The 11850-nt window shown below is 50.2% G+C and overlaps 1 protein-coding gene across 1 annotated transcript; it reads right to left on the bottom strand.

The window, feature by feature from the left end:
• Positions 1 to 114: 114 nt before the first annotated feature.
• GGI43DRAFT_392284 (chitin synthase CHS3) lies at positions 115 to 4804 on the bottom strand. The gene is made up of 2 exons (XM_083204539.1): positions 1274 to 4804; positions 115 to 1195 (listed from the first exon to the last, which is right to left on the bottom strand). Exons 1-2 carry the CDS (start codon positions 4488 to 4490, stop codon positions 759 to 761), a joined length of 3654 nt encoding a protein of 1217 aa, XP_083064556.1. The 5' UTR covers positions 4491 to 4804; the 3' UTR covers positions 115 to 758.
• Between the last annotated feature and the right edge of the window lie 7046 nt (positions 4805 to 11850).

Raw genomic sequence — 11850 nt, 5'->3', positions numbered from 1 at the left:
GACCAAAAAAAGAAAAAAAGGAAAACAAACAGACAAAGGAGGCGAAAAAGGGGAAGAGGAAGTTGGGAGAGGAAACGAAACATGTTGAATATTGCGCTGCTATTATATAGGTATCTTTTTTTTTCTTTTCAAGAAGAATCAATTAATTGCAATATATCATAATCAAACGTACACGCATACTTTATTGTTAACACCCTAAAAAGGCTGGTTAAGGTGCAGCGATAAAAAGGCCACAGATTGTGGGCGTCATAACAATATCTCCACAGAGCTCCAACCAGATGACATCAATAATAATGATAATAAAAGCTATGTACAGCAAACTTTATCAACTAATCATCTCATTCAGTCAATCAGCGCTCAAATGATCGATCAATCGCCCGCCTATTACAAAAAATTGACGCCCATTTCCCCCAAAAAAGAATTGCTCTCTTGCCCCCTCTTTACCTCCTCTCTGTGTTACATAATCTTCTCTAAACAGTAATCGCAATCATTAAAAGCCATCAAGCATCCCCTTCTCAACAATGAAGAGCAAAGACAAGAGTATGAAAGAATATCCCAGTTCAGCTTGGGCAAAGTCGTGGATACAGCGGCGAATAAGCTTTCTCCGAATCATATGCGCAAGTAAAATGTGTGTGTGTTGCCATTTGTTAAATATGCGGACGTTACCCATATGTATTTCGTTATTCCAAAAAAAATTAGAGAAAAAAAAGGCACGATATTATTAATCCGCGACACCATTATGCCCGTAAGTGTTCGGATCACGCGTCAGAAAAATATTCTTCGCTGTGGTGGCCAGGAGGAGGCATCGCCCAGCTGTTGGTACCACCGCTGACAACGTTCTCCCTCGATCCCCAGTAAGCGCTCTTCGCACGCTTGTCTCGCTCGAACTCGGCCCATCTCTTCATCGTAATCTTGCTGCTGTCGAATTCTCCCTTGCTCTCTCCATGGCCGCCGCCCTTCTTATCGCCATCCGTTTTACGAGTTTCACCCCACGAGAAGTCATCAAACTTCCAGAAGGCATAGACCGGGAGAATAAAATTCCAAACGGGGAGAGAGAGGAGGTAGATAAGCATCCAGACGATGTAAGACCAAGAGTGTGCGGTGATGACGACGAGAACACCAGGGAGACCAAGAATGAGACCCAGAAGCACCAACGGTATAATCTGCGGGGGGTGATGAATGATGGATGTGATAACTAACAAAAAAAAACCAATAAGTCAGCAAACCATGCATAAGTAAATTCATTTTCCATAAATTTTCAAATAATACTTACCGACGTAGAAGGTAAAGGCAATGGCTGCTGGAAGCACAAGAGTACCGATGAGTTCAACAGAAACAACAAACTGCATACTGAAACAGAATGTGCCACAGAGATCGCGGACCAGAACCAGCTCCATAAGATTGTGAACGGTTGAGTTAATCCAGCGACGCCGCTGAGACAACAGAACCATGAATTCTTCTGGGACCGTAGTCTTGCAAACAGCTTGGGGAACAAAGACTTGCTTTCGCTTAGGGAAAGTCCGCAGCATGAGCGTAGTCAGATAACGATCCTCACCAAGAAGGTACAGGTTCTTCTCATGAAGAGTCTCGACCACGTTTTCTGAATAGTGCTCCACGATGTCAGGATTGGCCAGAATTGGAACCCAATAGTTTTGCCCTCCCTTTGGCGCCTTAATACGATACATGCAGAAACATCCGGGCAGACAGGTAACACCACCAAAGACAGACTCGAAGGATTTAGCAAGATGGTGGGAGACGAAGTACTCGAACACTTGAATGGCTGACACCCAGCTAGCTCGTTTGTTGGCAATCTTAGTCTCGCCACAAAGACCCATGATATCCGGATCCTTGACCATAGCAGAAACCATGTGAGTAAGACTGTCAGGGAAAACCTTTGTATCGGCGTCTACCATGAGGAGAATTTCATAGTAGTCAGGGGAGATGCCGGTGACTTTCCATAATCCATTGAACATCTCATATTCAAGCTCTGTCATTCGCTCATCGAACATGACCTTTTGGAGAAACGACATGAGAATGATCTGACTGTCACGCTTGCCTCGGTTACCGGGCTTGGATCCCTTTTCCTCTTGAGGAGTACCACATTTGACAATTGTAATCATGGGCACACGCTGTTGTTTATCCACTGGAATTCGAGACGAAGACCCATAGTCGTAGAATCCGCAGTACACCTTGGCCATATTGTGTCGTTTAGATCCACTTGCTACGGCAACATAGGAATACGGTTTTACCAGTTCGGGAGCAACAGAGAAGTCTTTCATCATGCCTACACAGACATCCGGAGTTGATACGGTCTCGCCCGCGCCTGTAATGATACCATCACAGATAACAACGATAACTTTGTGGCTGTTGGGGTAATCCGTAGTGGCGATGGAATCCAAAGTAGTCCGAATACCTTCCTCTCCCTCAGAGTAGGCTGTAACCAGGAGCATGGTATGCGCAAGAGGAAATCCAAAAGGCATCCAGTCAGCGGGAGGCTGAGGGACAACGGCGTCATGGATAAAGCCAGCTGGGCCGGGGCCCTCAGAGATAGTACCAGCGCCATATGGGTCTGAACGAAGGAAGCTTGCGCGGCTGTCGTTGCCCTGCTTGTACATGGGGGCAGGCGGGTACAGGGAGCTGGAGCCACCTTGGCTGGCCATTGTGGTGGGAACTCGGCGAGATGAAGAGCTTCTATCCGGCCCAGAAACACCAGAGAATCGCGACGTGGTGGGTAGGAAAGAAGATGCTCGTTTGCTTCTATCCGAGGTAACAACTGTGCTGCCATCGCCGGGAAGTCGAACAGGAGCACGATAAATATCCTCAGACCAGTCTTCAATTTGGCGATTACGCTTTCTTCGGTCAGAGCTCTGAGATGTCTTGGCGGCAGCATAGCTGCGGCTAATGAACCATTGGAAAATGAGAGCCAGAGCGAATCTTGCTCCGACAACAGAGAGAATCAAAACCAGAGCGCAGTAGAGGACAACCTTGGAAGCAATGCAGCCAACGGTCTCGGTATCAACAGAGCCAACCTTGATAATGTCTTCGAAGCACTCCATGTTCTTCTTGTCAGACGAGGACTGGAACATGCGCGTTACATCACGGCCACGGATGGCCTTGTTGACATCGGAAGACGTATCTCGGAGTTCCTTAAAACGATCGGGAATCTGAACCTGGCTCTCGTTGAACCAGTTGAGAAGATTGAGGTCCAAGACGCTACCAGAATACGCAACAAGGTTGCGAGAGCTGTTCTTGATATCATCCCACGTGAAATATACATCTGCCGTGCCGTGGAGATCGACATAGAATGCATTTCGGGCATTGACCGAGGTATGGCACGCATAGCCAAGATAGTATGGGATGGTCAAGTTGGGGGTGGAAGACCCATCTTGCTTGAAAGTTGTGCATGGGAAATACCAAGCTAGGTTGCCAGAATCGTCGGTAGGGACATCAGAGCCTTCAGCACGGGTGATGAGACCCTTGCAGTTGCCATTGACATTTTGGAAGAGAAAGCTGCCATCGTCTCCAGAGTGCTTCTCGGGAAGGTCGAACAGGACGTTAGCACCGAGACCATTCTGCTCCAACGGGATACCCTCAGCGACAGGGTGGTGAGAATTGGATAAGTCGTAGGCCACTCCGTGGAAAATCATATACCCTCCAGAGACCTCATTTACACGCAGTCTCGTCGGAGGGCTACCACAAACGGCAGCAGTAAAACCGAAAGTAACGAAGCCGACTATGGCCATGATTGCCAGGATGATGCTGATCAAGCCCATCTTTTCTCTCCATGCTCGACGCTGAGCTCTCGTCGGTTTGCAGCACCCAAGGATAAAATCAGGACACCAAAAAGTCACAATCGCGCAGTAGACGTTCCAGAAGCTGGGCGGTCGGACTTGATCCTCCACAGGCTTGGACTTGCGTTTCGAAGATCGCTTGCTGTTCTCTTTGGTGATTTTGCCGGATGATTTGCGCTGCGTAGTTTTGACATTGGCGCCGCTCTTCTCGTGGTCTCCACTGGCCGTTCGGCTTCGAGAAGGGCGAGGAGTCTCGTCCGTAACGCTCTCAGTATTGGCGGATCGCTCTGTCGATGCCGCCAGATTTTCCAACAAAGGGTCATTTCCTGTGGAAGACGGTAAAACATTCATATTTGCTGCATGGCGGTGGTAGTGATAGTTCCTGTGCTCTTTGTCGATGCGGTTCCTCTCCGGTCTGATGAGGCTCCTCTTGCGCGTAAAGGCAGGGTCAAGAGTCCTCTCGGACGAGGGCTCGGTGGGCGACAGAGGCATGCTCTCTGTATTCACATTAGAGTTCGAAATTGTCTCTGCATATGAGGAGACGGATTTCCCACGATGGTGTCCTGAGATCGATGACGTCTCGTATATGCCAGCTTCGATATCCGTAGGTCGCGCGCGTCGCGATGCCGGCGGGTTTCGATAGCTAGCTCGGCGATTATAGTTGGGGCTGGTGGCCCCAGGCCTCTCAGGTAGAGACATGGCTCTTATACTAAGAACGTCAGTAACCAAAGCCTTGTTGCTGCGGCAGGGTGGTCTATGGATGCAACATTCCAGAGGGACAGACAAGTAAAGGCCCGCCCTTGCGCCGCAGACGATGATGATTCGGTGGGCGAATCCCAGGGATTAGCAAGGGAACAGGCAAAGGAGAGAGTAGTTGCGCGATGCGCCGCTGTCTGGCCTCACTCTGTACGTCGCAATAATCGACAGGGCAGTTTGGGAAGAAGGAAGAAAACAAACTGGTGGTGGACAGCAACAAAAACAACTACTCACCTGATGGGAGGCTGTCAGCGCAGCAAACAAACAATGCGCAATGCACTGCGGGAAGCAGCCAATTGGCTTTATTTTGACCGAGGGGCGGGTTGTTTGGGAGACGAGCGACCGTCGTCCAGCCTGCCAAAAACAGAACAGCGCTAAGCGGCGCTAGTGGAGCACGGGAAAATAGCTACAGCCACACAAAGCCAGGCGGTCTTAGCGGTCGAAGCAGTGCTCCGTAGTGCTAAGCAGTGCTAAATCCAGCTCCCACAGCGGTCCACTCTCGAACGAGCTTGAATCGACCGTCGAGAGGAGCCGTTCAAAGAATTCTTTTCTAAGCGATAGTCCGACTGAGGGGGAGAAAAAAAATCGTCAGAGGCAGACGATGCAAACGATGGATGGTTCGCAGAAGAGACACGCTCTGCAGAGAGGCAAGCGAAATTCAGCGAGCGACTCGACCCGGCAGTGCCGTTTCGGATAGAGAGAAAATTGGAGGCGTGGCTCGCGATGGAACTGGCGCGAGTCGTCTCGACAATCTCGAGGCGATTTGCGTCGCGATGTCGCTGGTCCGAGACAAAGCGACTGGCGGGAGAAAGGATACGCCGCAGCGAAAACGAAGGTAGGAGACCAAAAGGTCTGAACGAGAGACGACGAGCGCTGCGTCAAGGAGATCCTTTGTCCCCAGCGCTCACAGAGAGATCTGGTGCGGTTAGGGGGGAGAAGAGTTCGTTCAGCCAGCGAGACGGCCACGAGGAGGAAAAGCGCCCTCGGCGCCTGTACCTGCTATTCCTGGCGCCAGCCAGCCCCAAATGTAAGTGCGCGGGGGGAGCACTTTAGGCGGTACTAACAGCAGTCTAGCCAGATGGCCCATGGTGCTATTTGGTTTAGTTCTGATTGATACGATGGATACATCATACGGCCGCCTCCGCAGGTTCCCCATTGCCAGGGGGTACCTGCTTCAAGCCCTGCTGCTTGGTGCAGCTGCATGTACAAATGCAATGCTAGATACCTGCCTCGTCGGACCAGTCTTGCTTGCTTGGTTCCTGGATGTCGCCACTCTCTTGCTCTCATGTTTTTCTATCCCTGCGGAGAGAGGAGAGCGCCTCTCATTGGCTGCCCTTTTTTCTTCCTTAATCAGCTCTCATCTTCTACCTGCGAAGTAAGCATTTAACATGTTGCATAGATGCAAGTACTTTGGCATGGCATGCATCATGGATGTAAGAATTTGAAAATATGTACCATAGCATCATCTACCAAAAGACGTTGGCTGAGCTGGGCCATGTGAAGATCTTGCAATGCACTTTTGTATCGCGTGTGCAAAATTTTAGTCCGTCTCGCTCGCTTCATCGTTCGGTCGATCAGCAGTTTTGGCGGCGTAGGGGTACGAAGTACCTACCAAGCGGAGGACAAAAAATAGGGACCGCAGAATGAAAATACACACACAAATAGAACTACGAACACAAAATTCAGTAGAGGCAGTAGAGGACAATAGAAGTAGTAAAATAACAGTGTGTGTAATGCAGTTGTGTGCTTATGGTTGTAGGATTCCCTATTTTTTTGTTTCACGCTTGCCTAGGTACGTAGTACTACTACCTAGTATCAAGGCGCTGACCTCTTAACTCAGCTACGACTAGCTACCCTAGAGCTGTGAATAGGTGCTGCGTCGTTTGCCTCGCAACAACAAGTGCTCTCTTTCCTTTTTCTTTCTTTTCATTTTTCCCATATTCTTTGGTGGCAGTACTAGTAGGATTTTTGAGCAATTTCGATTTATCGCAACCCTGGCTGTGCGCCACGAATTTGAGTTACGCCACGCCCGCTGTTACACGAGCTGCCACCAGCTGTGCCTGCCAAGCTAACCCAAGCACATAACAAATACTGGAAGGAAGCAAAGTTTAACGGCAGCCTTCTTCCATGGGTAAATAGACCTAAGCCTTGCTTGCTTTTCCTTATGCTCCTTCATACCTCCCCTTTTCTCTCATCCTGCAGAGCACTATTGATATCGTACTATCGCCTTCCCTTTCTCTGACGCACCTATTCGGCAGGTGTGTTCGCTTCTCACCGCTAGCAGACACGTTGCATGCTTAGTAGGTAATATTAGATGCACCAATTGATCAATACTCTACTCGATATCTAACTCGTGCTACGTCTCACAAGGGGAATAATAATTCCAATCCATACTTGATGGACATCCATACGGCCTACAGTGGATAAGCCGACACTAGAAAGCTTGATGAGACTATCAATACGAAGCACTCTTGGCACTATAGCCGTGTTCTCCATCACTGCTCGTGCCCCAGGGCGAAGTCTGATGAGAAAATTGCCGGGTCACCAGATCTCACAGCTACCTAGGTAGAACGCTAGTCTCACCGCGCCATAGTGAGCAATCGAAAATATTCAATGGCCCCAGTATTTCCATGTGACTTTTCGAAACCTTAACGCAGTGTTTTTCACGGCCACGGTGCGCAATTGAAGGCCAAGGTTTATGTACCGCCTTTGGGTATATCCACAGCCAAGACATTACAAATGCGGATTGACATCTTGTTATTTCTCAAGGCCCGTGATCGCTGCATTTTAGGTTATGGGCATGTAATGCAGCTGTCAGCTACCTGTCGCTCCTCTATGCATGATGAGTCTATGACATGCTATTTGCTCTGGCGATAGTAATTATACGGGTGGATTCCGCAGGCAAGGAAAGGAAGAAAAAACAGGGATAGTTGCAAGTGAGTGCATTAGACCGATGCTCATGTCGCCTTTCTTGCGGTTTAGATGCTACAATGGGGCTTTAGTCCAGGCCTGGCTTGGTGCCGGGCAGCGCGCCAACTGTAACGCCGCTTGCACGGGCAGGGTAGGGCCCAGGCCGAAATGCAACCTGCAGCTCTAAATAGTAGATAGATACGGAGTACAGGCTTGCAGCCTCAGCCACTGCCTCGACATTACGAGTAGCGGTCTCTATACCCAGTGGTTGCAGCTCCCGTATCTTATATGCCAAGGTCTGAAATTCCACAATGGCAAGACCTTGCGCATCGTCACGCGAACACGATATTCCAGCATGACGATGATGCGCGCGGCTCGGATTGAATCTACCGTTGCGTCTGGACAATACGGTGATGTGCAGGAGCGGGGACCGCCACAAAACGACCCATTGATGGACGCTCTTATTATTCCGATGTGCTGGGATAGGAGCCTGCCAAGGCCTTTTCCCTGTCAAATACGAGGCCACTTGGCCATGGCAAAGGAGACTCCGATTACTCGTGCTGCCACAGTAAGAAGATTCGCAATGCCCCATCTTAACGTTAATTTTCTTTCATTTCGCTCTGTTTAGGAAGAAAAATTTGCCCATGGGGTTGAGATGAGGGAGCTGGTATGGACCCAAGTTGGGGCCCCATACCAGCTACTAGTAGGTATGTCCTTTATTTTCTCTTTTTTTAACGTTTGCCACATTACACAATAGCGCCAGCACTACGAGAGCACTATTAACGGACTCGGAGTGGGATTGCTCTAAGTTGAAGTCCTAGTACTTGGAGTGCTATGGATCTCGAAAGCCTCTTTTTTTTTTTCTCCCGCTACGTATCTGCCTGTTAGGAGGCTGCACGAGCATGAGGTATGCAGATAAAAGGAGCTCTCCAGATCTGGACAGTCGAATGTACTCCTAATAGACCATGGCGCATTGTGACAAGTCGCAAGGAGCCGTTATTATCTCCTAGCTCATGACTGCCCTGCTGCTAATACGCTTTTAAGTACCGGCAACGACAGCAAAGCTAAATCCTTATAATCTCCCTGGGAGCCATCAGCAAGCAGGGATCCAATGATGGATAGATTCACGATCTGTACCTTGGCATGATACTCTAGAATCACAGGTTACTCCATTCTAACAACTGAGATGGATCGAATAGAGAAGCAGCAAGGGGCTCTTACGACGTACAGGAGTAAATGCTGGCACATGGGGCGGCTGAGAGGCTGCGAAGCGCTGACTCGAGGGAGCACAGGATGGCAGCAGTACGTCTACAGGATGAACGCTGGCCAAGCGGGCCGTATGCGCGCCCATAGCCGTCTCGACAAGATGTACGAGTAATTAATTGTATTTGATCTCCGTTCCCTGCTGGTGTAGCAGCAGGGCGCTATACGAGTAGGATAATGCTTCTGAGAGGTGCGCCATCGAGGTAGCGCCTTGAGATTTGGCGCCATGTGCCGAGTGGAATGTCTGGTTTGGGGCTGTCATGTCGCCATCCAGTCCAAATTCGAACAAACCAGAACAAAACGGGGGTGCTAGCAAAGGAGGACAACAGCCATATCGTGCTCATTACAACCTAGCAAGCAAGATCTACGGGAGGCTGCCTCGCCTCGTTTTTGGTGGCGATCTATTACTTTGTTGGCCTGCTTTGTCTCTTCTTTTCAATTACAAGGACTTTGATAAAGCTCCTTCGGGCTACCCTAGCCGGCAGCTAACTTGGCGTCAAGGGTTCACTGGATGAGGCCCTCTTTGATGCTTCGGCCCATCTCCACAGAGAAGCAGAAACGAGAAAAAAGACGCAGGGTCTTTCAAGGGTGTTCCATTGAGAAGAGTGGGAATATAACTGCTTGCTAGATGATGGTACTGGTACTACTGCCGGTAGTACTAGCACTGCTGGATTGAACAACTGAAGTGGCTTCTAGAGCGCCGGGTGCCGATACGCTGGCAGATCTCGGCCGCAAAGGGGAGGTAATACGGAGCGTTACGAGGTCTGGCAGCGTCGGATGACCAGCAGACCTTGGAGGGATACGACATGATACCACAATGCCATGCCATACCATGCCCTGCCGTGCCGAGAAAAGGGGGGCTGTTTGCTGGGAGAACGGCTAAAAAAATCGATCTTGGCGGCTTCTCCACGCAGACAGACAGCGTGCGCGAATACGACAACATGAACTACATTTAGCTTATTGTATAGATATGTTACTAACAATGGCACTCTGGATGTGAAAGTCAGACGGCATACGGAGTTTTGCCATGGCTGTATTCCGCACTCTATTTACCGCCATGCATTGTTCCGGATTGACGCTGCCGTACCCTTCTGGCCGGGTCAGATCCAGATGCCTGGTACAGTAAAGCGGAATTAGAGTAACAATTGGTCACTATTTGTGCCGGGCGGGCGTCATCTGTGCCCCGTACGTGTAGGATCATTATTAATAGCAGGATATTCTTGCACAAACACAAGGTACTACTAACTGGCATGGATGACTGAAGCCACCACTGTGCTGCGGTGTACTGTACTTCGTACTCCAGAGGGATTCAAGTGCAAAGTGCTGGATTTGGGGACGTTGCATGGAGGTTGCGAGCCCAGGGTCGGTCGGCTTCTGTCAGACGTGCATGCATTAGGAAAAAGGCTGTACGAGGCAACGACGTCGGGACCATCCATGCGGCACCTCGAATAGCATGCTACTACGGGCATTGCGAAGAATACCCGCAGATGTCGGCGCTTTTGACATATCCGCTGCAGCCGCGAATCGTCGACAAGGTTGGTTGGAGGAATGATTCAGCTCCTTTTGGTGAGATTCTCGCGTTGTCCCCGTGTGCCTATCTGATTGCCAGATTGATAATAGCACGCATGCCATGCTCGTACACTGTCAAGGACGAAAGCGGAATGTGGACTCGTTACATGGAGCCTGGGCTTGGCATTGACGCAAGACTTCTGCGTTGGCGTTGCGGCTGTGAGTCGGAGCTGATGTGCAAGTTGAAGCTAGAGAGCAGTAGCCTACTCAAACGCTAAGTTTGAAGCCTAAAACATCAGCGCCGCTGCTCCAAGTGGGCTCGCTAACAAGAGCTTGGACTGTACGCCATCGGCGGGATCTTTGGTGTTTTGAGCACATATGTACAAGCATGCAATAATCGATAGTATTTCGATCCCTCTTGCGAGAGGGGCCACGTATCAAAGGGAGCTCAGCCAAGGCTCAATCGAACTTCAGCTAGATCCCTTTCGAGCCCGATTGAGGCGCCTTTCTGTTGTTTGATCTGCTCTAGCCCCGGCGCTTCAGTTTCCCCCCTCTCCTAGCGGGATGATGAGGCTCTCTGCCCAGAATACCCCACTGCCTTAGCCTTCAGCTGTGCTGGATAGAGGCGGTAGCCCGGAGTCTACTGGACGCCGGAGCAGCTCGCGGCAGCCTTGAGCCTGAATTCGAGGCAATGGCGGCGTGCATGGACGTCTTTTTTCGATTCTCTCGGTGCTTCTCTGCCCCCTTCTATCCGTTTCCTGTCAAGGTGGGCGTTTGGGGGTGCGGTGTTTTGTGCCTGGAGTTTGGCGATGGTTTAAAATTAAAATCAACATTAATTACAATACAGCCAGTGACAGCCCATCAAAAACGTTTCGACAGCGCCCACGAAGCCCGCTTTCAGCCGCCCGCTGGCGAATACACTTTTTTGGGGCGGTAGGTTTAATAGCACGTTTAGTATACATTACTCTGTGCCTGTGTACCTGAACTCTCTCATATTGCTTGTCAGCTTAGTTGACCCCCCCTTTATGACCTACATGTATGCGGCGATTGCCTAATACATGTTATGCCATTGGGAAAATCCATCTAGCTGCTTTGATGCATGGCGCCGTGAATGCAGATGCTAACAAGGCTGGCCGGCAGACAAGAGACAGATGGCGTAGATGGTCTTTAGTTTTCAGCATCAACGCTGACAGCTCGTGCTGGGTCTCTGCAGATACGGTAGCAGGGAGTAGGCAGCAGACGGACTTTACAGCAACTGGCAAGTCGAGCTTACAGCGGTCCCCGTATACTGGACCTGTGACCTGTAGCCTGCTGCGCGCGCCTAGCCCTCGCTGAGCCGTAGCGCTCCGCCCTCCACTTTTACCTCGTTCGGTACCTACCATAAGGGTACATGTACCCAAGCCTTGGCCCTGTCTTGTCTGTCTCGGCCTGTGGAATTTTCCCTCCTTGCTGAATATCGCTGGCCCTCCCCCAACTTCCAGTCGCCTCTCCTCCTCCACAATCCTCCCAGCCAGCAAATTCCCGGCTTCCTCTCTGTCTTGCTGCTGCTGGCGCAATTATTGTTATCGCCACTATTCGCTCGCTGAACCTCCTCGCCGTGGGATTTCCCTGTTTTTGCGCG

Source organism: Trichoderma evansii, assembly GCF_050947405.1.
Source record: "Trichoderma evansii strain SZMC 28006 chromosome Unknown GGI43scaffold_2, whole genome shotgun sequence".
NCBI classification, from domain to species: domain Eukaryota; kingdom Fungi; phylum Ascomycota; class Sordariomycetes; order Hypocreales; family Hypocreaceae; genus Trichoderma; species Trichoderma evansii.
Note: the sequence above shows the minus strand (reverse complement) of the source record. Positions and strands in the feature narration are given on the sequence as shown.